This window comes from Rhodofomes roseus (genome assembly GCF_022264815.1).
Source record: "Rhodofomes roseus strain CIRM-BRFM 1785 chromosome Unknown C8Q71scaffold_9, whole genome shotgun sequence".
In the NCBI taxonomy this organism is placed as follows: Eukaryota; Fungi; Basidiomycota; class Agaricomycetes; order Polyporales; family Fomitopsidaceae; genus Rhodofomes; species Rhodofomes roseus.
The window spans coordinates 1,182,383-1,206,123 of NW_025952965.1; the positions used below are offsets into that span (position 1 = coordinate 1,182,383).

The 23,741-nt window shown below is 56.2% G+C and overlaps 7 protein-coding genes across 7 annotated transcripts; 4 read left to right on the forward strand and 3 right to left on the reverse strand.

The window, feature by feature from the left end:
* Positions 1-203: 203 nt before the first annotated feature.
* On the reverse strand, positions 204-2,283 carry C8Q71DRAFT_598312 (uncharacterized protein). The gene is made up of 5 exons (XM_047919604.1): positions 2,152-2,283; positions 1,461-2,039; positions 1,153-1,407; positions 438-1,047; positions 204-375 (listed from the first exon to the last, which is right to left on the reverse strand). Exons 2-5 carry the CDS (start codon positions 1,931-1,933, stop codon positions 358-360), a joined length of 1,356 nt encoding a protein of 451 aa, XP_047779533.1. The 5' UTR covers positions 1,934-2,039; positions 2,152-2,283; the 3' UTR covers positions 204-357.
* A 1,273-nt stretch (positions 2,284-3,556) lies between these two features.
* C8Q71DRAFT_796711 (UDP-glucose 4-epimerase) lies at positions 3,557-8,111 on the reverse strand (the record flags this gene model as incomplete). Its single annotated transcript, XM_047925698.1, has 12 exons — positions 3,557-3,701; positions 3,758-4,129; positions 4,182-4,474; positions 4,527-4,786; positions 4,912-4,945; positions 5,627-5,875; positions 5,931-6,357; positions 6,408-6,904; positions 6,958-7,238; positions 7,292-7,729; positions 7,781-7,874; positions 7,932-8,111. 12 exons carry the CDS (start codon positions 8,109-8,111, stop codon positions 3,557-3,559), a joined length of 3,270 nt encoding a protein of 1,089 aa, XP_047779534.1.
* A 189-nt stretch (positions 8,112-8,300) lies between these two features.
* Positions 8,301-9,255, forward strand: C8Q71DRAFT_598669 (rotamase-domain-containing protein). The gene is made up of 4 exons (XM_047919606.1): positions 8,301-8,630; positions 8,685-8,840; positions 8,897-9,182; positions 9,235-9,255. Exons 1-3 carry the CDS (start codon positions 8,418-8,420, stop codon positions 9,005-9,007), a joined length of 480 nt encoding a protein of 159 aa, XP_047779535.1. The 5' UTR covers positions 8,301-8,417; the 3' UTR covers positions 9,008-9,182; positions 9,235-9,255.
* A 566-nt stretch (positions 9,256-9,821) lies between these two features.
* C8Q71DRAFT_796713 (cytochrome P450) lies at positions 9,822-11,884 on the forward strand (the record flags this gene model as incomplete). Its single annotated transcript, XM_047925699.1, has 11 exons — positions 9,822-9,896; positions 9,952-10,059; positions 10,129-10,251; positions 10,310-10,472; positions 10,526-10,609; positions 10,663-10,759; positions 10,815-10,941; positions 11,007-11,126; positions 11,176-11,353; positions 11,407-11,650; positions 11,710-11,884. 11 exons carry the CDS (start codon positions 9,822-9,824, stop codon positions 11,882-11,884), a joined length of 1,494 nt encoding a protein of 497 aa, XP_047779536.1.
* Positions 11,885-13,436: 1,552 nt separating this feature from the next.
* C8Q71DRAFT_598732 (uncharacterized protein) lies at positions 13,437-15,117 on the forward strand. Its single transcript, XM_047919607.1, has 3 exons — positions 13,437-13,530; positions 13,581-14,558; positions 14,621-15,117. The coding sequence occupies exons 2-3, from the start codon at positions 13,634-13,636 to the stop codon at positions 15,055-15,057; spliced, it is 1,362 nt and encodes a 453-aa protein (XP_047779537.1). The 5' UTR covers positions 13,437-13,530; positions 13,581-13,633; the 3' UTR covers positions 15,058-15,117.
* A 628-nt stretch (positions 15,118-15,745) lies between these two features.
* C8Q71DRAFT_757903 (fungal-specific transcription factor domain-containing protein) lies at positions 15,746-19,256 on the reverse strand. The gene is made up of 18 exons (XM_047923714.1): positions 19,072-19,256; positions 18,989-19,013; positions 18,891-18,942; positions 18,805-18,832; positions 18,521-18,753; positions 18,410-18,471; positions 18,342-18,353; positions 18,098-18,288; positions 17,982-18,047; positions 17,734-17,926; positions 17,557-17,661; positions 17,489-17,498; positions 17,348-17,439; positions 17,187-17,295; positions 16,899-17,129; positions 16,646-16,851; positions 16,455-16,586; positions 15,746-16,398 (listed from the first exon to the last, which is right to left on the reverse strand). The coding sequence occupies exons 1-18, from the start codon at positions 19,164-19,166 to the stop codon at positions 15,820-15,822; spliced, it is 2,421 nt and encodes an 806-aa protein (XP_047779538.1). The 5' UTR covers positions 19,167-19,256; the 3' UTR covers positions 15,746-15,819.
* A 1,496-nt stretch (positions 19,257-20,752) lies between these two features.
* Positions 20,753-23,057, forward strand: C8Q71DRAFT_598878 (uncharacterized protein). The gene is made up of 9 exons (XM_047919608.1): positions 20,753-21,156; positions 21,210-21,281; positions 21,347-21,455; positions 21,510-21,536; positions 21,595-21,677; positions 21,739-21,884; positions 21,943-22,310; positions 22,369-22,789; positions 22,857-23,057. The coding sequence occupies exons 1-9, from the start codon at positions 21,004-21,006 to the stop codon at positions 23,020-23,022; spliced, it is 1,545 nt and encodes a 514-aa protein (XP_047779539.1). The 5' UTR covers positions 20,753-21,003; the 3' UTR covers positions 23,023-23,057.
* The last annotated feature ends 684 nt before the right edge of the window (positions 23,058-23,741 follow it).

Here is a 23,741-nt window from a genome sequence, read left to right on the forward strand (position 1 = left end):
TCAATCCCCTCTGTAGACACATCGACAATCGAAGCCAGATGCGCTACCATTGCGCCAGGAAGCCATAAAGAGACTGTATTCCCCAACCACCCAAACCCGCACACAGCCGGTATTCCTCGTACCACAGCTCACTATGTACTATGATATTACAGGGCTACCCTTACTGATACAGCTATAACAACCAAGATGTCACCGACAAAGAGAAGGTTAAATAGAGGTGGTTGGCCAAGGAGAGGTCGGAACAAGGAGTGGCAGGAGGGGAACGAACGTGTCCGTGGGTGCGTATACAGTACTTTCGCCATGGACGAGTCACTGTTTGATATGCAGCGAGGTGTCGTCTCAGGAAGTAGTGCAAAATCACAGGGCTTCGATGGTCTGAACAATGCAATCAGTTTTAGTGACCCCGGACGCGAATTGAATCTGAACAAGCCACAGACCTGAACATCACCAGACCGGTCCGACAGTACGCTGGCCCTAACGTCTCCGTGCCCACTGGCATGTAGCGCCACCGAGTTGCGCGCACTATGCAGCGGCGTGTCCCACGCAGCGACTTGTCCCTCGCGGGGGAACAACGCAAGGTTGGAGTACGAGTCCGACTGTACCACATGAATCGTCGGAGACTCCATCGACGCGACCGTCGGCGGCCGCTCACGCGCGCGCGCCGCGGGGTCTGCGAACGGGTCGGGATCCTCCGCGCGTATCTCCGCGCTAGGCAGCGGCGGCGACACGACGAGGCGCGTGGAGGTCTCGAGCGCGCGCGGGGTCGCGCCGTAGCGGTACGTCGGGGCGGCGCGGTTGTTGTCGCCCATGATGTCATCCTCGGCGGTGAAGAACAAGGACGAGCTGCTGCTCGCGGTGCGGTTCAGCAACCCGGAGGTCACCGCGGGGGTCTCAGAGTCGTGCGGGTTGTTCCAGAAGGACTCATGCAGGGCTTGGGTGCGGCGCGTGCGCCTGCGCCTGCGGTACCAGAGCAGAGCGAGGAGGAGGAGTAGGAGGACGGCTAGTGCTCCGAAGACGCCGCCCAGGATTAGGCCTGTGTTCGATTTACTGTACCATCATCGTACAACGGCAAGGTGACGTAGACGAGAACAGGAGACAAGCGTAGCAGATGTCAGTTCCTTAGGATGATTGAGTATCACATCGAATGCTCACCTCGTCGACCCCCGCGATGCAGCATTGGCAGGAGTTGCTGAGGCTGTACTAGAGCCTACTCCAACCAGCGTCGACGTGTGAGTCTCTGTTACTACGCTGTTACTGCTGAATACTCGAGTGGTGGTGAATGTGCCGGAAGACCCAGTCTCTACGGTAATCTGGGATGAGAGTATCACAGTGGTCGATTCCGATGTAATTGTTGTCACCCTCGTCGATGGAGAGTGTGAAGTTGACGTCGACAGGTCATTGCTGTTGCTGTAATTACAATATCCAGACCAGCACGGGAATTACAGCAAAGAATAACTTACGTCGACCGATTGACTGACGATTGACTGACTGGCGAAGGCTGTGAACCTGTATTGGTGCTCCCCGGGTCAGTAGTAGTGGAGGCCGGACTGGAATCACTCGACGACGAGGTCGATGCAGGGACGTCGCTAGAAGTACTGTCGCTAGAACTTCCACCACCAGAACCTCCACTAGAAGGGGAGGAAGTGTGGTCCGCGCTGTCGCTAGAAGTCGGGGACGGCTGCGAGGATGTTTGAGGCGATGACATTGATGGTGTAGAAGTCGGACTGGGCTGCTGGGAAGTTGAATGTGTTGTAGTTGACGTTGCTGTAGTTGACGTTGTTTTAGTTGACGCTGCAGCTGGGATAGCTGGCTTTGGCGGGCCCGTATACCAGGATCCTGGGCTAGGAACCTGTGCGGGTAGAGAGAAACATCCCCAGATTGCAGGCCCGCATGTTTGGGACGGTATGCCAGTGTAGCCTAGCCCCGCTACCATAGTGCACGGCGTTGGTTCGCTGCGAAAATGCGGGGAACCAGTGGCAACAAGACTAGTTGCACAGAACCGTTGAGGAGGAATGTGGGAGTAGGTCCAGAGAGGGACACTGCCGGAAAACACACTGTATCAGCAGGGTACTTCTCAATGGATGGCATCGAAATGCTGGATGCGTAGGAATGTTCGAATCATGTAACAGCAGGATGGATAGAATCACTGACCGTCAATACCACGCGCTCAAACGTCGACTTGAATGGGAGTCTCTTACACCGGAGGTGTCACGCGAACAGATCGCAAATGCAGGGGGGAGAAGAATAAATAAACAAGGCGGAAAGATTGCGACCCACCCCGCTAATGCTGACTTTAGGACGTCGAGAGGACGCCCGCATGCCGAACAGCCGCACACGGAAGATGGATGGAGTCTCGCGGCGGCAGGGTCATGGGCAAGTCTTGGGTATCGACCGAGGTATGGATCTGATGGTGCTGTGCGGCATCATGATCATGGCTTGACCTAGGCACACAGCGGAGGGCAACGAGGAGCCGTACGAGCTTATATGCATCCGCAGGTACTGTAGCCTTGTCATCACCAGCAGCTCTCTATCTGACAGAGGGAGCAAGGCAGCACTCGGATCCTCAGCATGAGGATTTCTGCCACTCACAGAGTCACAGTGGACGTCTCGAGGCCACTGTAAATTCATATCATGATCGTTATGGTAGTCAGGGACTCTGGACAGATAGCTGGCTTGATGGGGATCACGGCTGGGTTTTAGAACGGCGAGTGCACCGGCGCGATTCCGAGCGGCGGGATAGGGCACGAGCAACGATCTACCCAACCAGGAGGCACAGCATGTCATATAACTGTCGAACCACGAACGTACCGCATGCCACATCCACCCAGAGCAGACTCGCAGGTGTTCCCATAATGTCGGCGTCGTGGGACGTGCCTCCAGAACGATCGCGAGGATCATCGCGGGACCGATCATCGTGCCGGGTGCATCACACAACAACGATACACTGCCTCCCAGCATCTAGCGGCGTTGAGGGGCGAAACAGTCGGCGCGATCTGAGGACAAAGATCCAGCGTACTGAAACACGCTCGTCGCCCTCATTTGGTCCGGGTCAGCCTGGGTGTTAGGCTGGCGACTCGGCCGTGTTGTGGGCGCATGTATGATCGCCCAGACCTGTAGGAAGCACCGTGAACAGCATAAGCTACAAGACGGGGAAGTGGACCCTGAGTCGACCGACAAAAGTGCGATGCCAGCAAGTCATACGTTGAACGAGCAACGTTGAGTACGATCCTGATCTCGCTCTCCACGTGCGAACCGAGCTCCACCTTCCACACTAGTACTGAGGACAAATCCAGACTCCGGGCCCATCCCGGGGCGCAGACCTGTCTGTAAGTACAGTAGTAGGTCACTACTTCCACGATCGGTGGTCACTATCCATCCTCAGCGCGAGATTGTAGTCACAAATTGCCCGGGATTATCATTAGTAGTAGCTAGTTGAACCTCGTAGGCTGTCCGTTCTCAACCGCCGGGTGCCAGGTGGGTACATATTACAACCCGGGTCTTAAGTACTGCTCGTTGTCCGTTCTATGGGTCATTTCCTCGTAAGGCCGACCACGGTCTACTGGCCATCGTAGCCGTTGGGGTTCTTCGTCTGCCAGTTCCACAAATCGCGGCACATGGTCTCGAGGGTCTGCGGGGCAGTGAACCCAAGTTCCTTCTCAGCAAGGGTCGGGTCCGCCGTAAGGTCCGGCACGTCGCCCTTCCTATTGACAGCCACCAAATGAGCCGACAGAGTCAGAGCACAGGCTGAGATACGCACCTGCGACCAACGATGTCGTACTCGTATTCGAACCCAGTTGCCTTCTTCATTGCCTCCACGATCTGCAGCACGCTCAAGCCCTTGCCCTTGCCGAGGTTGTAAGCCTTGTAGCGCGCCTCCGCCGGGCGGTTGTCGAACACCGTCGAGCCGGGCGCGAGGGCGTCGAGCGCAAGCAGGTGACCCTTGGCGAGGTCGAGGACGTGCAGGTAGTCGCGCACGCAGGTGCCGTCGGGCGTGGGGTAGTCGTTGCCGAATACCTGGAGCTTGTCCTTGATGCGCCCTACGGCCATCTGGGCGAGCAGGGGCAGGAGGTTGCCCGGGCGACCTCTTGGGTCCTCACCAATCAGGCCAGATGGGTGCGCGCCGGCAGGGCTACAGCCAGATCAGTCTCGGAAGCGTGCGTCTGTTGAGATGTTGGACTCACTTGAAGTAACGGAGGGAGAGTGCTTGCCACTTAGATGGCTCGGCACTGCACAGGTCCTCGATGATGGTCTCGCTCATGACCTTGGTCTTCCCGTATGGGCTTTGTGCCTGTAGGCGGGTCGTCTCCGGGATGGGGATGACCGGGGGAATGCCGTAGACGGTAGCACTGGAGGAGTACACGAACCGAGTGCAGTCGAACTCGTTGGCGATCTGGAGCAGAGTGACGGTTGCGCCGACGTTGTTGGCATAATATGTCAGGGGGATCTGCGTCGATTCACCGACAGCCTTGTAGGCCTATCAAGCTGTATCAGTCGCCATCTGAAGAAGCAGGATGTGCAAGGCGTACCGCGATGTGAACGACACCCCAGATCCCGCCCTTGCCGTACTTCTCGAACACTGCGCGCACCTCCTCGGGCTTGGTGAGGTCCGCAGAGTACGCCTCGATCTCCGCGCTGTCCTTGTCCTTCTCGGAGGCATCTGCGGGGAGGTTGCTGCGCGCAAGCTCAGCGACGCGGACGAGAGCCTTGGGGGTGGAGTTGTGGTGGTTGTCGATCGAGACAACCTTGTATCGGCGAGTCTCCTGCAGGGCATAGACTACATGTGAGGCTAGACGGATTGACACAGCACCGGCAATATATCGTCCCCGGCAGCATGGCAAAGGCGTGGCAGAGAAGAGGGTAAATCGCAATCAGCAATCGACGTATGCAGGATCTGTGGCTGGATGTACGCACCGATGTAGCCCGCACCACCGGTGACCAGGACCCGCTGTCCGAGGCATTAGCAGTCAGACATGCCGGGCAAAGGAAGCAGGACGCACTCGGAGAGGCTCGTCCGTCATGATGTCGAGAATGTCGTGTGGTAGATTAGAGGGTGGGTGATTAGGGACTCGTTCGCCGTCGAGGCTGCGGCCTTTTATCCGATCCGGGCGCACACCCATTCCAGCTCGAGCGTATGCACACCGTCGAGATCGATTCGTAGACCGACGATAGCCACATGGCTCGGACCAAGGCCCGGCCCTAGGTTCGACACAAACCTAGCCGGCCCGTCGCACAGTCGTCGGGACGACTACGATTCGCTCTCGGGGGCTCCAGGCAGTGGGACGTAGCGTATGCAATGATGATGCGTGCAACGATGTACATGGATAGAGAACAAATGGATCTACTATGGCCCGACGGTCCGATATTCCGCATTACGGTACTGCATCCTACACTCCGCCCAGTAGACTCCAGCAACCAGAACCACTCCATAAAACACGGAGAGGCAGCCTGGGGACCGACGGGACCGAGACTGGATCCCCCGTAGATCGGACTCGGTCGAACGACCGGGCAGCGCAGACCGCGAGATCCCAGGGCACGTCCGATCGATACAGGGGCACGGACTCGGCGGGCAGCGTCATCGTTCCCCCATATGCGTGTCGCCCTCTTGGTCGTGCGGCGGGGTCGGCACACTGCCATTCGGTTTATCCTCCCTGGCCTCCGGGGGCCCAGCGCTCGTCGCGCCATCCTGCATCTCGGCGATGCCTATGCTAGCATTTGCGTTCGTCGAGACCGTTACGAATCTGCGTGTAGGGTGGTCCCCTGGTATTTCGATAACTTTCACATATTCTTCGAACTTGACCAGCGGGTCGACATCAAAGAACGATGAGTGAAGCTCTCGTCCTGCACGGAAGCCGAGCCATGCCCATCGTTGTTTGTTCTACAGGAATACAAGTAATCAGGACAATGTACCGCTGAGGATCATTTGCACTTACCTCTTCGTATTGTGATACGAGTTGATCCTTGATCGGCGCCGGTTCTGGCGGAGGGGGCGCAGGAGTTGGTACAGGGGCAGGTGAGGCAGCAGCAGGTTGCACAGGGGTCGGAACACGCGCCGGCGACGAGCTTTGCGCCACGTTATCCGCAGACACGGACGTCGGCGGCACTGTCCCCGGCTTAGCTGGCAGCGATGGATGCAAGGGCGTGGAGGTGGACGACGGCAGACGCGCAGGAGCGGGCGGAGGTGCTGTTTCTGCAGGCGGGGCAGACTCCTTTGGTTGTTCTTTAGCAGCAGCCGCTGCTGCTGCCTTTGCTCGCGCCTGCGCGACCCGGTCCGCTTGCTTCTGCAGCTGCTTCCTCCTCATCTCTATCCTCGCATCTTCCTGCATGATCTTCTTCAGGAAGTCGCGCGGCCCTCCGGGCCTAACTCTCAGATTAGTGTCATGCAGCATTCGGAGACGAGCGCGACGTACGAGAACGGCCGCTGCAGGTCCGTCAAGTCTCGGTAACCCATCTCCCATATCTCCGTCAGCGGCGCCGAGCCCAGCTTGTGCGGCCATGGTTCTGGATCCATACGCATCTTCATGCGCACCTCCCGTGTTGCTTCCTCCAACCCGACCTTCCTCTTCTGCCCGTCGACCTCGATCTCCTCCGACCACGGCCCCTTGTCGAACGGAGCACACAACTCGTTCTTCCAGCGCACCCAGTTCTTCTCGCGCTCCAGGATAACATGGACGGTCTCGGCGAATGAGCGTCCATTCGGCGTCGTCTGCCGGAGCTCCTCCGTCGCTTTGGTCACTGTCTCCTGGACCCATTGCGCGTCGGTCGCGTCAAGGGTGAAGTCCATTTGGAGGGAACGATTCCGTGGTGTCGCCCAAGTCGTTTTGACGGCCTTCGTGAAAGTGAGGAGGTGATTGAGGAGGATGAGCAGCTGAAAGAGGAACTGTCGCCGGAAATGGGTATCTGCGATCTAGACACCATTGTCAGTATACTTTATAGTGTATATGGTTGCTTCGTGCGAACCTCGAGCTCGAGCAGATCCGGACTGGTAAGATACTTGGCGAAGAAGTACTCGCCACCTGCATTATCCTCTACGCCCTCGGATTCACGTTTGCGCTTCAACGACGAAGGTTGACCAGCGCTTGTCTTGCTGCCCATCAGAGCACGCTCCTTCGCGGTGGCCTCCTTGATGACAGGCAGGGCCTTGTTCACACCCTCCTTGAACCGAGCGAATGCGTCTGGCTCAGCAAAAAGCGGAGGTCGGGAGAATGGGAGCTGAAGAGACCAGAATGTGTTGTAGAACTCTATGCAAGAAGGTTAGGGTATTGAGATATAATAATGACGCATTCATACACACCCTCCTGCTTGTTCGACTCCGCCTTGGATTCATCAACCTGCATCTTGTCCTCCTCCTCCGCTGCCTCCTTCTTCATTGAGACCTGCTCCTCCGCATTCGCCGCACTTCCCTCCTTCTTTCCGCCGGGGGCATCCCAGACTGGGCCATATTCTCCCCGTAGATTGACACCGCTCCGTTCGCCGAGCGGGAACACTTGACTCATGAATGTCAGTATTCTGCCGCAGAACATCGTCGTGTTGCCAATCTTGGAGAGTCGCCGTAGCAGGTCATTGAGCGTGCGCAGAAGCACGAGGGCCTTGCCCTTCTGCGGGACCATGCCCTCGGTGAGTCGGTCTGCGCGCAGCTCAATCCAGCTGAATATGTGTGAGCATGAGTCGATTGTTTGGGTCTCGAGGAGGTCGAAGAGGACTGTGAAAGGAAAGGCTTTGTCGCAAACATCTGTAGTCCTAGACGTTAGTCCCTGCATATAGTACGGTTAACGCCACGCACCGTGTTCAGAGAAGACGAGGCAGAGATCGAGTCTGTCGCACAATTGTTCGTAATAGCGCGTATTGGAATCCTTCAGGGCCTGGCCTTCTGTCGCCTGTGACAATGCTATAATGAACTCTGGAATTCACTGGTGGACATGACATGCACGTACGGCGAGCGCGAATATCTCTCTTTTCAACGCGTACTCCCATTGATTTCTACGGATCTCGGCAGACGAACTCGCCTTCGCGCGAGACAGCGCCTCCGTGACAAGAGGGTCGAGAGCCGGCTTGTCTGCGGGGTGTGGTAATGTGGCCAGCAGGGTTTTCAAGCTGGCCTCTACAGACTGCATATCGAAGACGGGTTCCGTAGGCCAGGCAAGAAAGTTGGTGTATAAAGAGATTCTGAGGGCGGTGGATGCTGGCGGTGGCTGGAGATGAGCGTTGTGGCGCCCAAGACGCGAAGGCACGATGGGCGCTAATCCGGCGCTAAGCAGTGGTTGAGATGAGATCAGGATCGTAGCGCTCCCGCCCGTCTCAGCCTGCTCTCAACCACCTTCTCGCTGCTACAGCAAAGATGGTACGCTCTGCCATTGCTCATTCAATCCTGGCTCGGTGATAGATCTGGATAATGTCTCTAGCCGTCATGGGAAATCCGCATGTCCAACTCGCGTAAGGTGCCCTACTACTACGACACCCAGAGCGGGCAGTCCGTATGGGATCCGCCTGAGGAGCTCACCCAGGAGCAGCTGCACGCGCTGCCCGGCGCGAAGCAGTATTTACTCGGCGAGGGAGGCAAGCCTGCGCAGGTGCGCGCCAGTCATCTGCTCGTGAAGCATAGCGGGAGTCGGAGGCCCAGCAGCTGGAAGGAGGTGCATACAGCCGGTCACTAGCCTCGTCTGAGCATACTCACCACGACTGGGCAGCCCAAAATTACGCGGTCGAAGGAAGAGGCCATTGAAATCCTGCAAGGCTACGCCGCAGAGATCAGCGGCTCTACAGAGAAGTTTAAAGAGCTCGCCAGCGTACACTCAGACTGCTCTTCGCATGCGAACAATGGAGACCTCGGCTGGTTCGGGCCCGTGAGTATATGCGCCCTTTCCCTCAGTCAACAGAGCACTAAGTACTCCTGACATAGGGACAAATGCAAAAGCCGTTCCAGGAAGCTACGTACGCTCTGGAAGTAGGTCAGATTAGCGACATCGTGAGCACGGACAGCGGCGTCCACCTCATCTTGAGGACGGGGTGAGATATCCGGATACAACAGCCTCTATCGGCAGGATAGTGTCTGTTATAGGCTTTGTAGGTTCTCGGATGTATAACAAGCATATCAAAGCGCGAGTTCATTGTGACCTCAGAGGCATCGCTAGGGCACATGTACCTCAACGTCATACTGCATCGCCCTCAATGCTCAGTAGCGACTGGTGAGTACCCGCGCACACATTCTAGCATCGTCTTACGGAATGCCGGCAAAAGTTCAGAATGCCTGTGTGGGTATAGAACTATCTGCAAATACGTACTATTGCAATTGCGTTCACATCCGTGGGGACCACATCACTTACAGTATCCATCCTCGCGGTCTCTCGAAATCTCCATGCCCGATGTATGCCGAAGCTGCTTGTTTGCTGACCCCGAACGTGGCAGGAAGGCACAGCGAACGTAACGGTACAGTATGATACAACAAAACAGGAATCACCATACCGACTTTTCAAAAGCAAAGCTTATCCCTCGACTGTTGACCAGTATCGCAGAACTTCCACATCTGACACCGAAGTGAACTAGAGGGGACCAAACACGAGTCCGCCGGCGCTTACAGCTTCCGAGACTGCATGCAGCGTTTTGATGACACTGCTATGCGCTGTCGCCGCTGTGTGACTGTGAGACACGCCCAAATCATTACTCCGGGGCCCCATAGAGACAATCGCAGCGCGGCGCAACCTGGCGCAACCTCCTTGAGTCTGAACGGCAACGTATCCCACCAGTACCTCCGTGTCTGCACTTCGTTCAGGGAACTCGCAGGCATTGCTCACAGGTCGCCCAGAGGCCCGGAGTATCCTACCACCATGAGCGTTCCAATGATCTATAGCTTATTTAGCGTAGCTTGCGCTTTATTCTTCCTACGGTGGAGGAATCATCCTGTGAGTCCCATAACACCAAGTACCGTTCAAAACGGGCACTTATGCCACCTATTAGCTTAGCCACATCCCTACCATTGGGACTTCCTTGCCAATCCTTTCTTACGTCGGAGCTTTCAGGTTTATTCATCATGCTCGTGATCTCCTGCAGGAGGGATATGACAAGGTATGTTCCGATTCGTGCTGTTACGGCTGTAAATGGAGCCGGTTCTGACATCACTGTCCTGAATGGTAGTACAGAGTGTTCAGGATTCCCATGATCGACCGCTGGCTCGTCGTGGTCAGCGGCGCAGAGATGAACGAGGAGCTGCGCAAGTTTCCAGATGACCAGATGTCGTTCGAGCATGCAGTAGAAGAGGTACACTAGTCCAACCCTTCATTTCGTAGTCCGTGTTTGATCTGACAAATTACTGCAGATGGTTCACACCAACTGGACGATCCAGCCAGACATCTCGCGCTACCCAGTGCATGTAACCGCCATCAAGGAGAAACTCACGCGCAATCTAGCCGTCGTGACCCCCGCTATAGTCAATGAAGTTCAGCTTGCCATGGACGAGCTGATTCCGGCGACTGAGAAAGGTGTGTCCTTTCCGGACCCTGATGTGGACGTCGGACTCATTTGTGTCCTATAGAATGGCTACCAGTCACCGGGTTTCAAACTATGATGAAGATCGTAGCAAGAGCAAGCAACCGCATTTTCGTCGGTGAACCCCTATGTGAGAATATGCGTATACTATGGGTCATAATAGGCTGTTTATACTCGACGAAGGTCGTAACAAGGAATACTTGGACATTGCGGTTGGTTTCTCCAACGACGTCATCAAAGGCACGGCGGTGCTTGCCTTCGTACCCGCGTTTCTACAGCCGTGAGTTTGGTTCCGGTTATGCATGATGCATGCATTCTCATGTTGCGCTACGCAGTATCGTTGGGCCTCTGCTTCCTTGGCCACGGTGGGCAAAACGGCGCATGTATCCTATCGTAAAGCCGATGCTAGACGAGCGACGGAACCAACTGGATCAGCAAGGCGAGGGCCAGGCAGACAAACCTGTGAGTAACAACTCGTTATCATGTGTCAATGTCAGGTTCGCTGAGACTATCGCACTGCTACGTAGAATGACTGTTTGCAGTGGTCCATGGAGGAGGCCAGGCTTCGAGGACTTGGTCACCCTGAGGATCTTCTCGTACAAATCATCCTAGTTCTCAACTTCACTGCGCTTCATACATCGACCATTGTACGTGCTGAGAATTCTCTGAAGGATAAGGCTAATGGGCGACACCCAGAGCTTTACGCACGCGCTGTTTCATTTGGCAGCAAATCCGGTGTATATACAGCCTCTTCGCGAAGAGGCTGAGCGCGTCCTGCAGGCGGAGGGCGGTTGGTCGAAGGCTGCACTGGGACGCATGACCAAGATCGACAGCTTCCTGAAAGAGTCGCAACGAGCCAACGGTGTCGCGGGCAGTAAGTACTACCCATCGGCTTCCAGGCATCGGACTAACGGTTGAATTGGCAAGTTTCCATATTCCGCCGGGCGATGAAGGATGTGACGCTCTCCGATGGCACATACATCCCCAAGGGCACTATCCTGGCTGCTGCGACGACGTCCACGCACCATGACGAGAGGAACTACGAAAATCCTGATGTGTTTGATCCCTTGCGGTACTCCAGGCTGCGAGAGCGGGAGAACGAATCAACGAAGCACCACTACGTTTCGACCTCCGCCAAGGACATCGGCTTTGGCCATGGTAAACACGCTTGGTGCGTACTTTCCCGGAGCATATGCATTCTCTGAGAGCTTAGTTGCGCCGTTGCTGCAGCCCAGGACGCTTTTTCGCTGCCAACGAGTTGAAGCTCATGATGGCGAACCTCGTGCTGAAATACGATGTGAAGTTCCAGGACGAGGGTCAGAGGCCCGAGAACGAGTGGCTTTCAATCAACGTTATGCCTTGCCAGACTGCCCAAGTGTTATTTAGAAGACGGGCGGCGTCCTGAAGCTGAAGACTGCACGCCGCTGTTGGCACATCTATCCTTTGATAGCTCTACCACGTCACGAGCCTACATTATGAACTGATACGGAGATCAGAGTAACTTACGAACTGTCCTTCGCTAGCGAGGAGATCAGTAAGTATACAATTCTATATCGCATATAAAATCTGCCATACTGTCTCGAGTGATGACATTGATTAGAGCCTACTATCATATCCGGGGACGTACAGATATCCGCATTTTGGCTATCTGTGAGAGACAAGGCATGTAGTTTACTCACCGGTGTGGATAGAGGCTGACCTTGTACCTATGTTATAGGGTGTCCGTTGTTCCCACTCATCTACAACGCCGAACAATTCTTCGATTGAACAGCCTGCTTGCTGTCAGTGACAGCCTCCGGAAAGCCTCCCTTGCAAATTCGACTATCCCCTTCGCGGTGGTATGCGTCTGGCACTATGCCCTAGGTACCACACCAGCTTGCAGAACCCATGATTTCCATCAGCTACGATCATCGGCCGCGTACGACAATACAGCAGCCGACCGACCTTGAATCGTACGCGTATAAGCAGGACCTGCTACAGTTTGCTTGCGTATAAGTTCGCGTTCGTTCCGCTGCTTGCGTGTCAGCGGCGGAGCATGCGGCGACTGTACTACAGCCTGGGTAATATCTAGCTTGGACGGAAGTTCTGGTGTGCGCGCTGCATGTATTCGCCGGTCGAGATTATCGCCCCGACACATGTGCATGGAGCTGGACCGTGGCGCGGTTGTGGACTCGCGGGGTGATTGGGAGAGGTGAGTCGTGAAGCGGAGGATGTCACTGTGGTCTGACCCGGATGTACGGGGGATCCTGAACTGCGTTGTGCGTAATCCTGTTCACATGATAGACCACAGCCCATTACGATGTCGGGCAGGTTTGATGTGGCATGCGATGGTAGGAGCGATACGGAGGCTACTAGCGGGCTGGTACGTGGTTTCCTCAATTGATCTGCAGAAATCGTGTCACTGATTAATGGGCCCGTACATCACATGCGGCCGTTCGTGGCTGTACTACAATCCACCACTTAAAACGCAGTGCACGCAGACTTTCGGGTATCACTTACATAACTGTCAGTTCTGTGTTTCCACTAGGCTCGTCTGGACTTCTCGCTTCTGTGCCTGGTGGTGATCAATACTGACAATAAATAATCTCAGGTGCTGCACTCCAGAACGACGGTCTAGAAGTCGAGGGCATTTTGGTTATGAGCACATTATTCCGATTTCATAGCCGTGAATGTCCACCAGATGAATTGACCACCCTCCAAGTCTGGATCACCGCTTGCGAATGATGGTGAGTGTGAGAATTACCCTTGAAATGCATGTGTGTGCGGTAAACATTCACCACGAAACCGATCGTACATACTACTGAATGACTAGGCGGTGCGACGGGGATGATATCAGATCGAAGGGAAGCACTTCGAGCGACTGCACTGGGACTGGGCGGCTGAATATCCGTATGTCTGGTTGGTCCTAACATTTATCCGATGGCTGAGCGGAGATACTCTCACAAATATCATCGCAGCGAGGTGGGCAGGAATATTTGTAGGGCAGCACTCGATGGGGGGACTGCGTCGTTTGCCCTCAGACACGAAGACTCAAGACGTCTGTCTTTTTTGGTGAGTGTCAGTCATTCCGTCTACGCGTACTCTTGCTCATTCGAGCTCAGTTAGAGGCATAGGCTAGCGCGGAATATCACAGCGTGCACTGTGAACCACCGCTATGCTGCCTGGTTCGTTGTCGGTGTCTGGCGACACCGATGATTCTATCCCCCCACTGCCTACCGATCTACACTGCGACGTGATCGATCTCATCGCAGACCTGCAGGACTTCGAGGTCCGGCATTTCCCCATGGTCGAGGACGACTTCCTGGATCCCCAAAAGCGCAGGAAGTACCAATGGCGCACAGCCCTCATATCTTGCGCCTTCGTGTGCAAAGGCTGGTATCACCGCAGCCGGCACCGCCTCGACAAGCACGTCTGGCTGTGGTCCCGCCGGCAGGTCAAAATCCTCGCTAGGCGGCTTCGTCAGGGGAATAATCCTCGGGACGTCGTCAGGCACGTTACCATTCTCGGAACACGGTTTGCCGACGACGAGGAGCCGGCCCCCTACCTCGGCACCTTTGCTGCAATGCTCGCCCGCCAGCTTCCAGTGCTCGAATGCCTCACCCTGTGCAACGTCTCGTGGCAAGTAGGATCGATGCACCCTAGGTGCATCAGCTACCTGGCCGCGTTTCATAGCATAACGCGCCTCGAGCTGTTGAGGATGAGCTTCCAGTCGGTCTCCCAGCTTGCTCGTTTGCTGTCGGCCCTACCGAGCATCCGCGCTGTCAGCTGCCAAACCGTGTCCTGCAATGAAGTGGGGATTCCGCTACCGTTTCCCCAAGTAGCGCTGAATAGGAGCTTGCGCGAGGTAGCGGTGGAATGGACCGCGCATCCGATTGTCTTTTTCTTGGCCTACCTTGGGACGGTGGCTCCGGTGGAGAGCTTGACGATAACATTCGTGGGTCCGACCTTCGTCACACCGAGTGGGTTGGGGTGGCCTTGTCAACGGCTCCTCGACGCGTACGCCGGATCGCTGAAGAAACTAAAGTACCTGCTGGATCCTGATACGACCCGGCACGGTGCCGTCCCGGGAGCTCAAACACGTAAGGCATGTTTATCCACCGCGCGGTTGTCTTGGACTCACATGTAGATGTGTTCATCGTAGTCCCCTCACATTTGGACCTGTCCCACCTGACCAAGCTGTCAACAATTGTCATTGGCCATCTGTTTCCGAGCACGGTCGACTATTGCTGGATACCCTCGCTTCTTTCGAAGGTAACATCTCCAGTCATGGCCAGAGTGCACATCATCTTGAGACCCAGGGTCGACAACATCAATGGATTCATGGGAGGTCTGTTGGACAGCATGGAATACGGCCGTGCTCTTCGGCTTATCGACAGTGTCCTATCCCGAGAGCAGTATGCTAGGATACCGAAGCAGGGTGTTGTCTTCGAAATCAAAGTACCGGACACTATGCGTGCAGAGATGAAAGACGCCATGGCACTACGCGGTAACTGGGAGCAATTTGTGAAGTGGAAAATGCCACGATCTGATAGTCGTGGGATTGTGCATTGTATTGAGTACGTCTCCCCATCTCTTTGAATGTGCGATGTTCAGTAGCAGCCAAATTCTGACTTATCTTTAGGACGCCGGTGCTGAGCTTGGACTCGAGGGATATATGGTTATGAACGTTGGCGTGTCTGAAGTAGAACCTCGCAATGTCAACCGAACGCACTGCCAGATTCGCAACCAATGGGACGTACTGTACCTCCTCTGGGGGCTGAAAGCGAGAGTAGACGTGGCTTGATGGATCGTTCTAGTCTAGTATGCCTACGAACGTCAGAACCTGCGTCCGTTACTAGATGGTGTAGCATTGGGACATACATGACATGCTGTTAGCAACATCAACGACTGAGTACGCATTGTCAGCCTGACCTGCGACTGGTACTCAGTACTCAGTACTAGTACTTGCGGCTCTGGGGGAAGAGAACGAGATCGGGAGTGTATGAGCGATATTGATGATCTGAGATTGCGAATATACGAGTCGCCTGCCACCGTCATCCGTCGGGATCCGCGCGCCTACATGCTCTCATGATTCATCCGCCACCGCCATGTCCTCGCCCACATCCCAGACCACCATTAGTCCACACAATCAGCAACCTCTCGTCACTCGTGCATATCCATCCGAGGCAGAGCTTCGTTTGTGGGTCTGGCCGTCGCACCACTGGTGGCAACAAGCTTACGTCTTCGGACTCTCTAGGCTTTGTCATATCATTGAAACTCATGATTGTAGGAGAGTATCACCCTGTATTAGTACGGATCCGTTACAATACATGCGACTACTAATGTACACGAATCTATGCTTCAAAAGCCCAACTGCTCGATAAACGACTGCCAAGTGGCGTCCAGCACAGGCGGGCCCACAGGAGGCTCTGGCTCCGGCGGGAACGCCTGTGCGCCAAACAGCTCGTCAAAGATATCCGGACCAGGTACGGGTGGTTGCTGCATCTGTTGCGGGTGTATCTGCTGCTGCTGGTGCAGCGGCATAGCCTGGCCCTGCTGCGGCTGCATGCCATTGAACACGTCCGCAAAGTTATACTGGCCCACGTCCAGCGCCGACGATGCGCCGCTGGTGCTCAGGCTCGCGACGTCGATGCCCTCGAAGACGCGCAGGTCCTGCATGATCGTCGGATGGATCATGTCCGAGGAGACTGCGCCTGAGCTGCCGCTCGCGGGCGACGAGGAAGAATTGGAGCCGGATTCGTTGCTCCGCTTTGCGGGGGTACACGCCAGTGGAGGCTCGTGCATGGACGAGATAAGATGCGTCTTGCCGCCGAGGCGATCGAGTTCCCTGTCGATGATCGCGTTCGCAGTGGATTCTCCGGGCGTACGGGGCTTGTGCAGCACCTCATATCCCTGCCCGCGGAGCTTCCGGACGACCTCCTACATATGGGCTGATATTGTAGTAGAAGAATGTTGCGGAGTAAATGAGTACGTACGAGATTGTTGGAAGCGATCTGGCTCGTGACGGCAGCCTGCTCAAATACTTCGAGGAGGACATCGAGTTCCTGCAGCGAAGACGCCGCCAGCGCCGATGTCGGGGCGCGCGTGACTAACAGGCACATCACGATCTGGTGCCTCCCGCTCAGTGATCCGCCTTTTGTTCGCGGAAAACATAGAAGAACCTTACCCCGGCAGCAAGACACTGGGACCACACAGCGCCGATTCTCGAAGCAACGACTCCAGCACGCTTGTGCGCCTCCCTGGCACTTTCGATGATTCGCCATGCAGACCGGTAGATGGCCATAACCGAGGGACCATAACGGTGTCGAAGGAGGTCTCCCGGCTGCTCGTGCAGAGCCTGCGCAAACCACGGTCTGTGCAAACTCAACAACGCTTCGGAGGATCAGCTGCCCGCCACTATGTATCAGGCGTCCACTCACTAGCCTCTTTCTGCGTCAAGGTCCAGAAGCGCTGCATGAACTGTGGTACAGGGAGGTCAATGGGCTCTCCGCAGTTCTGGCCACAATTCGGGCGCAGGTTGACGGGCACGGGAAAGTCGCGGACCATACGGTCGTACTCGAGGATGGCCGAGTACTGCGGGGTCTTCGCGCCAAACACGGAGAAGATGATCTTGCTCAGAAGCTTCGTATACTGCCACGTCCACGCGTGGTCTGTCCGCTGGGGGTTAGCGTGCGATACAGCGCGGGATCAAGGAAGCCGTGACGTACATCCGCCCTCCTTCTGGCCTTGCGCGTTTATCCGCTCCTCTGGGTCTTTAGCAAAGGGACAGTCGACGAACGAGAGACACATGCTGGGCGGCCGCCCAAAACCAAAGCTCTGCGAGGTCACCGTCGGACAGCGTCCACAATCAGAGAGGCACCAGACGTACTTGCCAAGTATCCTGGAAGAACAGCTGCCAGAACACCCGTGCTCTTCTCTGGCCAGCATCATAGTCGAGTTTCCACCTGGTGCTGTTGACGTCTGCGCACACGTTCGGATCCCCGCTTACAATGTCAACGAATCCACTCACGCAAACCGATCTGTGCACCACTTGGGTTTTAGCTTTCGTCCTGAACATCCACGAGCAGACGCGCTCACACCGTGTCCCAGCTTCATAGCAAGTCCGATCGTCAGCCACGCCTTGTGCGAGCCTGTATGCGCCGGCTCGCAGTCGCTCATCTCCAGATACTGTGCCTGGTATAACTGCGCATGCCCATTCGCGAACGACCGCCCCCATCATCAACACGCGCACACCCTTCAAAAGCGAATACGTACCAGGCTCTGGATCGCGTGGAGGGTTGTATCGTGAATGGGCGGCGCGCACCGGAGACAAATGCGCGAGAGAACGTAGTACTCGTGCGCCTCGACGGAGTAGGGCGCGACGTTCGGGTCGAAGAGCGTAGCAAGGGCGAAGACCATGTAGAGGACCGAGAACGCGTGTGTGGACGCAATGTTACACGCGGAATCGCTGTATCCATCGCTGTCAGCCGTTCCCCCTCATACCGAGGAACTGAGCGACTCACGGTTGAGTCTTGTACACACTCCCCAGGATGTCATCGAACAGCTCTGCTCGAGGCATCGGAAACCATCTGCCCCTCCATTTAGCCCACAGAGCGTCTGGCGCGCGGTCATGGCTCACATGTACTGCCCGTACTCCATGAAAATCTCGCAGAGCCGGCATGCCTGTGAGAGCGAGGGCATCAACGCGTAGATCTCGTGCCGTATCTCGGTATTGCGGCATGGCGTGTCGAGCTCAAGTTGTGCCTCGGCGACGAGCAAGGCTGAGAGGCGGGGGAAGGAGTCGGCCGGTGGGGTGGTCCGTGTCGGTGCCTAATACGCCGCGTTCAGCTCATATGCGTAGGGTCCCAGTGAGGAATCCTGACGTGAATGAGATACTGCGGTACAAGAGGACAGTCAGATACAGCGGGACGAGCAGCTGCGCGAGAAGTACCTCCGACCGTGATGTTTGACCGAAGAATCTCGCTTCTCCTCGTATACCCAAGGTGAGCGTTCCTGCGAAACGGGTCAAGGACTGACTTGCAGCGGACGACATGTATCGTACCAAACGCGTCGAGGATCTCTTCGTCCTCCTGAGTAAGCAGGGGCCCTCCAGGGGACGAGCCACTCGATCCCACCGACGGGGGGACGTCCATGCTGGACTCCTCCCGGAGCAGGGGATGTGGCTCATCCGAGACGGCAGCTTGCAGTGTCCGGAGTGCATACTCCAGTTTCCCGCAGCGGTCCCGCAGGCGCTCGATTTTCTTGTGCAGCTCTTCCGCGTCCGCCAGCGCCAGGCTGCGTGGCTTCAGCCGCTGTCTTCGAGACACAGGAACAAACGGATCTCACCGGTTGCCCTTTCCTGTTGTCAACGAGCCTATTGCATATCCCCGTCAAGACACCATGGCGGGCGCAGACGGACACGGCATGCGTACCTTCTGGACATATTGCAGAGCATCCCCTTTTCACGCACGTCTCGCACGGAACCTACTGCCCATCAGCCCACAACCATCACTCTCCCGCCCCGACGCACCTTCCGGTCACACCTCAGCTTCAAGCTGGAATGTCGCCGGCAAGTCAGTTGCTAGATCCGTTCAGCAGACGGCCGCCACTTACCGGCGGCACTCGGCACACGAGACGGGGACACGACCGGGGCGGCGTCGCGGCTTGGGCTCGCCATTGGCGGTCTTGTCTTTCTCTGCGGGGGCCATGAGTGACTGGGGGTAGTGTCTGGCTGTGTCGGTCTGTGTTGGCAGTGGTGGGCGTTGTCAGCAAGAGGTGATGTTGTGCGCCGAGCGTCCTGGCGCGCGCAAGACGCGGGCGGCTAGATGAACCTGTTGCTGAATCAGCTGGGATCGAGGTTTGATTGATATTGGCGCTCATGTCAATGAGGATCGAGGTGGCGCCGTGGCGGTGATTCTGACTAGATCTATCATATCATCTGAGACCGTGTACTATTAGAACCCTTGGTCAGCGGAAGGCAGTCGAGGACTCAACAGCACTCTCAATCGGACAGAGACAGGGCGAAATCGAGGTACTACTTCAGATACAAGAGATCCTACAAGAGATCCAAACACGCGAGTCGAAGAAAGAGTATTTACTCTTGAAGAGTAGCCAGGTGGTGGTGGAACGGGGACTTGAGGATGAGTCCTAATTATGAGCCATACGCTGGCTCCCCATCTGTGCGCAGGGAATGTGCGTAGCACTATCATGAGGATGTCACCGCTTGTGCGTGGCCATGAACAGCAAGTGTGCTGGTAAGCACGTCTTCCGATTTCGTATGCGTCGGTGCCAGTGGGCTGTAGGCCGGAGGCGGGTTGACTCATAGATTCGAGTGTCATTGCTATGGTTCCACTTCCAGTAACGTCAATCCACGATGCATTCATGTATCACTGCGTAGATAGCCGCTGTTCCCTCGTCCGGCGTCGTGATAACCTGTGCAATTACCGATGTCGCGTACATTGAACGACCACTGTAAACAGTATGAATGGTGGACATCTACACTAGGCCAGCATGCAGCACTTGTCCAACACACCTGCGACCACTCAACTCAATCATTGCTATTCTTGAAGGTTCCGGGGACTCAATCCGGCGGTGCCTCTACTACAAGCCGAGGCTGCCGCGTAACATTGTTGATGGAAACGTCATGATAAGTGTTTTCTTTACAAGCATTAGAGTGCCTAATGACATGACATGTTCCCTCGACGCCGCTCGACACAGGCTGAGATGATCGAGATGTCTGTGTGGCACGCGCGTACTGTGCCAGTCATATGGAGCACGTGACCGTGTCTGTAGAATCTCGTTTCCGGAATGCTAACCAGGACGAGAGTTTCTTCCGACCACGACCCCGGTGGACCACGTCTCCGGTCGCTTCGTTGCCCAATCCGTGCAATAGCCTCTTGCACATGACGCTCTACCGCCATAACTCGTCCGCCATAACTCGTCCTTCCATTGCCTGTGGTCGGATTATTTGTTCCATAAGACGCTAAACGGCGCCCGCACTGCCTGTCAGTGACGATAGCAGTCCAGCGCTATGATCATCATGGTCCCGTGTCCTCCAACCTTTCCTGTTGCATTGGATCCACTGACACGGACATTGAAGATGCGACAGATAGGAATTTCAAGGCCTCACGTCCGAGCATGGTGTGCAATGGGCAGCGGGGAAATTGACGACTGTGGAAGCGCGCGCTGAGCAGACACCCGGACACTCTCCGGGGCACAGGCTATACCCAAACAGGGCGGGGGTTGCGGCGGCTGTGGCTGGCCTTCCCTGCTCATGGCTGCACTCGCAGGCCCTCGTGGCCGGGAATAGCAGCGGCGCTCCTGCCCGCGCACGCTTTCAGTGATCTTCCCCGCGGCGACATATGTCTTCGTGTGGTCGCTTCCCCGCCTCATGCCTCCTGCGACTCACACTTCCCGGCCAGCTTTCCAGTCCCCTCGGCCAGCCATGTATAAGAAGCCCTCCCCGCCTTCCCGCCCTCCCTTATCCCGCCTTTCCTATCTCCCCAATTTCCGTTCCCTCCCAGATCTTAGCTGACCTCCTCCGCCATGAGCAACGCATGCTCAGTGTCGCCGAGCCCGACCAACGTCGACTTCCCTTCAACACCTAATGACCGGGATGTCATACCACCAACATCGAAACAGACGCCGCGCACGCTCGTCCTCTGCTTTGATGGCACTGGCGACCAGTTCGACACCGATGTAAGTCTGACAATGTCTCACCACGAAGGATGCTCATATACGATCGGTGCTAGAACTCCAATGTCATCTTGTTCTTCTCCATGCTTATGAAGGACAACCCCGAGGAACAGATGGTGTATTATCAGGTACCATAGCGCATCGTGGTATGCGTTGTTCCTGTACTAACAGGCCTGCCATGTTTGTCGCCTAGTCTGGCATCGGCACCTATACGATCCCAGAAATCGCGACGCCGCTATACGCGGGTATCTCCAAAACTCTCGACGAGATGATCGCTTGGAACCTGAATGCGCATGTCATGGGTAAGCCACTCACTGTGTTGTGCAACCATGCAGCAGAGCTAACGGCGTCTCCAGGCGGCTACGAGTTCCTCATGTCGAATTGTATGCCGTTTTCATTTGACGTGATGCTTTCAAAGAAGTAATGGCGGGCCTCATCTAGATCGCGCCGGGGATAAAATTTGCCTATTCGGCTTCTCTCGCGGCGCATATACTGCCAGGGCTCTGGCTGGCATGATCCACAAGGCGAGTACCCGTGTGGGCGTTGATGTACAATGCAGGTGTAGATTGACACCTCCAATGCTAGGTTGGCCTCCTGCCCAGGTCAAATCACCAACAAGTTCCCTTCGCATACCACATGTTCACGCGCGACGACGAATGGGGTTGGAGGCAGTCCACGGAATTCAAGAAAACGTTCTCGATGGACATCGACATCGAGTTCATCGGCGTGTGGTAAGTCTCTCGCGCGGGGCCCGCCCACCATAATGCGGTGCTGACGGACGACCCACAGGGACACCGTTCGCTCCGTCGGACTCATCCCGCACACACTTCCCTTTACCTCCTCCAATAGCGCGATCAAGATCTTCCGGCACGCGCTCTCGCTCGACGAACACCGCGCTAAATTCAAGGCGAACCACTACCAGTGGCCGACCGAGCTCGAGCTCAAGCAAGGCGTGCAGCCGGGCCAAATGCCCAAGGCGGGGCAGCGCCAAGCGAGCGGCTGGGGTAAGAGCGCAAAGGACGCGAAGGGCAGAAAGCCGGGCCAGAGACGCTCGAGCAGCCAGGAAGAGATGCGTCATGAGCAAGAGTTCTCCGCTGCTGACGGACATAACGCCGTCACGAATGTGAAGGAGGTGTGGTTCGCCGGTTGCCACACAGGTAAGTCGTCCCGTCCTTGCAGGCTTTGACAAGCATTGATCGATGACTATAACATCAGATGTCGGCGGCGGCTCCGTGGAGAACACGAGCAGACACAACCTCGCGCGCATCCCTCTGCGCTGGATGATCCGCGAGTGCTTCCTCACCGGGATTGGCGTGCGCTTCCACTCCGAGCTCCTGCGCAACGTCGGGCTCGACCCCGACGCGCTCTCCAAGAACGCCCCGCGCCCGCCGCCGCTCTTCGCCGAGCCCGGCTCGCCGCTCATCCGCCCGCGCCACGCGCGCGGCCGCTCGGACGTGACGCTCGTGGATGGCGAGGATCATGGGCCGCGGTTGAGCGAGGAGCAGGAGGACCTAATCGACGCACTGTGTCCGATCTTTGACGAGCTGAAAATCTCGCGGTTGTGGTGGATCCTCGAGGTCATCCCGCTCGTGCACCGCGTGCGCGACAAGATGTATGGGTGGGTCGATAAGTGGATGTGAGCATTGCTGTTTCGCAGTGATTCGTATTGAACGAGATGGAGCTGACTGGTCGGCGTTGTGTAGCACTAACTGGGGCAGGGGCCGGACCGTGCCAGACGACGCCGTGTTCAACGTGCACCGCAGCGTCGAGATTCGGCTGAGGGCGGGCAGGGACGGCCTCCTCGAAGGCGCGGCGTACAAGCCGAACGCGATCATTCCTCACGGATTGAAGATGAACTTCGTCGACTGAAAAGCGGTAGCGGGCGGCATGCGCGACGCTCGTGTCTGGAATCCGGATGTATGCCGATTATATACTTACTTATTCTTGATGTTCTTGTGAGGTTCGTACGTGACCTCGATCTTGTAGCAAATATTCGATGATACCTGTACACCAAGTGCCGTAATCGCTGTGCAATGGAATGTTTAGAATTACTATGCGGATCAAACCTGCTGCGCTACTAGTCTTTCCCAAGTATGCTCCGGATATCGCCTTGTTGAGGAGAGGGGGGCAAGGGCGGTCGTTCAGTGAGAGCGCGCCCGGACTCCGAGTCTGCTCACCATATGTGCTTTACGTGTACCTCTTAGTCTACCTGCCGGTCTGCCCCACCTCGGCTCTATTTCAGTGCTAACAAGGGAAATGGCTTGCCTGCGTTCCAGTGACGCTAGTACAACACGCTACTAGCTTCCGCCTCTAGGAAGGCAGTTGAGCGATTGACCGCGATGACCATGGGGCTGACCCCAGTTGTTGTCAGTGGTCACGCTGAATCTCTGACTTCAGTCGACCGTGGTGTCGGCCAATTGGGTGTCGTGTCGAGAGTTTGCTCCCTCGCGAGGTTCCAGGTACTGATCAAGTAGAGTTAGAGTCCATTATCATATGCCTGCTCGCATCCATATGGTTCGTCGATGTGAAGCATTCAAGCAACAGCCTGCAGGCCGCGGTCCTTGGGTGGTAGAGAACCCTGCCAGTAT

Excerpts from the sequence above, each read along its gene's own strand:
- C8Q71DRAFT_757903 (XM_047923714.1), bottom strand. The coding sequence starts at position 19,166 with ATGGCCCCCGCAGAGAAAGACAAGACCGCCAATGGCGAGCCCAAGCCG. Across the intron at positions 18,048-18,097 it reads ATGGAGTACGGGCAGTACAT|ATGGTTTCCGATGCCTCGAG; the intron begins GTGAGCCATGAC and ends ATGGAGGGGCAG. Across the intron at positions 16,852-16,898 it reads CTTGACGCAGAAAGAGGCTA|CGTTGTTGAGTTTGCACAGA; the intron begins GTGAGTGGACGC and ends GATCCTCCGAAG.
- C8Q71DRAFT_598669 (XM_047919606.1), top strand. The coding sequence starts at position 8,418 with ATGTCCAACTCGCGTAAGGTGCCCTACTACTACGACACCCAGAGCGGG. Across the intron at positions 8,631-8,684 it reads GGCCCAGCAGCTGGAAGGAG|CCCAAAATTACGCGGTCGAA; the intron begins GTGCATACAGCC and ends ACGACTGGGCAG. Across the intron at positions 8,841-8,896 it reads ACCTCGGCTGGTTCGGGCCC|GGACAAATGCAAAAGCCGTT; the intron begins GTGAGTATATGC and ends CTCCTGACATAG.
- C8Q71DRAFT_598732 (XM_047919607.1), top strand. The coding sequence starts at position 13,634 with ATGCTGCCTGGTTCGTTGTCGGTGTCTGGCGACACCGATGATTCTATC. Across the intron at positions 14,559-14,620 it reads CGTCCCGGGAGCTCAAACAC|TCCCCTCACATTTGGACCTG; the intron begins GTAAGGCATGTT and ends TGTTCATCGTAG.
- C8Q71DRAFT_598878 (XM_047919608.1), top strand. The coding sequence starts at position 21,004 with ATGAGCAACGCATGCTCAGTGTCGCCGAGCCCGACCAACGTCGACTTC. Across the intron at positions 21,282-21,346 it reads AACAGATGGTGTATTATCAG|TCTGGCATCGGCACCTATAC; the intron begins GTACCATAGCGC and ends TTTGTCGCCTAG. Across the intron at positions 21,537-21,594 it reads CGAGTTCCTCATGTCGAATT|ATCGCGCCGGGGATAAAATT; the intron begins GTATGCCGTTTT and ends GGCCTCATCTAG.
- C8Q71DRAFT_598312 (XM_047919604.1), bottom strand. The coding sequence starts at position 1,933 with ATGGTAGCGGGGCTAGGCTACACTGGCATACCGTCCCAAACATGCGGG. Across the intron at positions 1,408-1,460 it reads TCGTCAGTCAATCGGTCGAC|CAACAGCAATGACCTGTCGA; the intron begins GTAAGTTATTCT and ends TTGTAATTACAG. Across the intron at positions 1,048-1,152 it reads GCATCGCGGGGGTCGACGAG|TAAATCGAACACAGGCCTAA; the intron begins GTGAGCATTCGA and ends ATGATGGTACAG.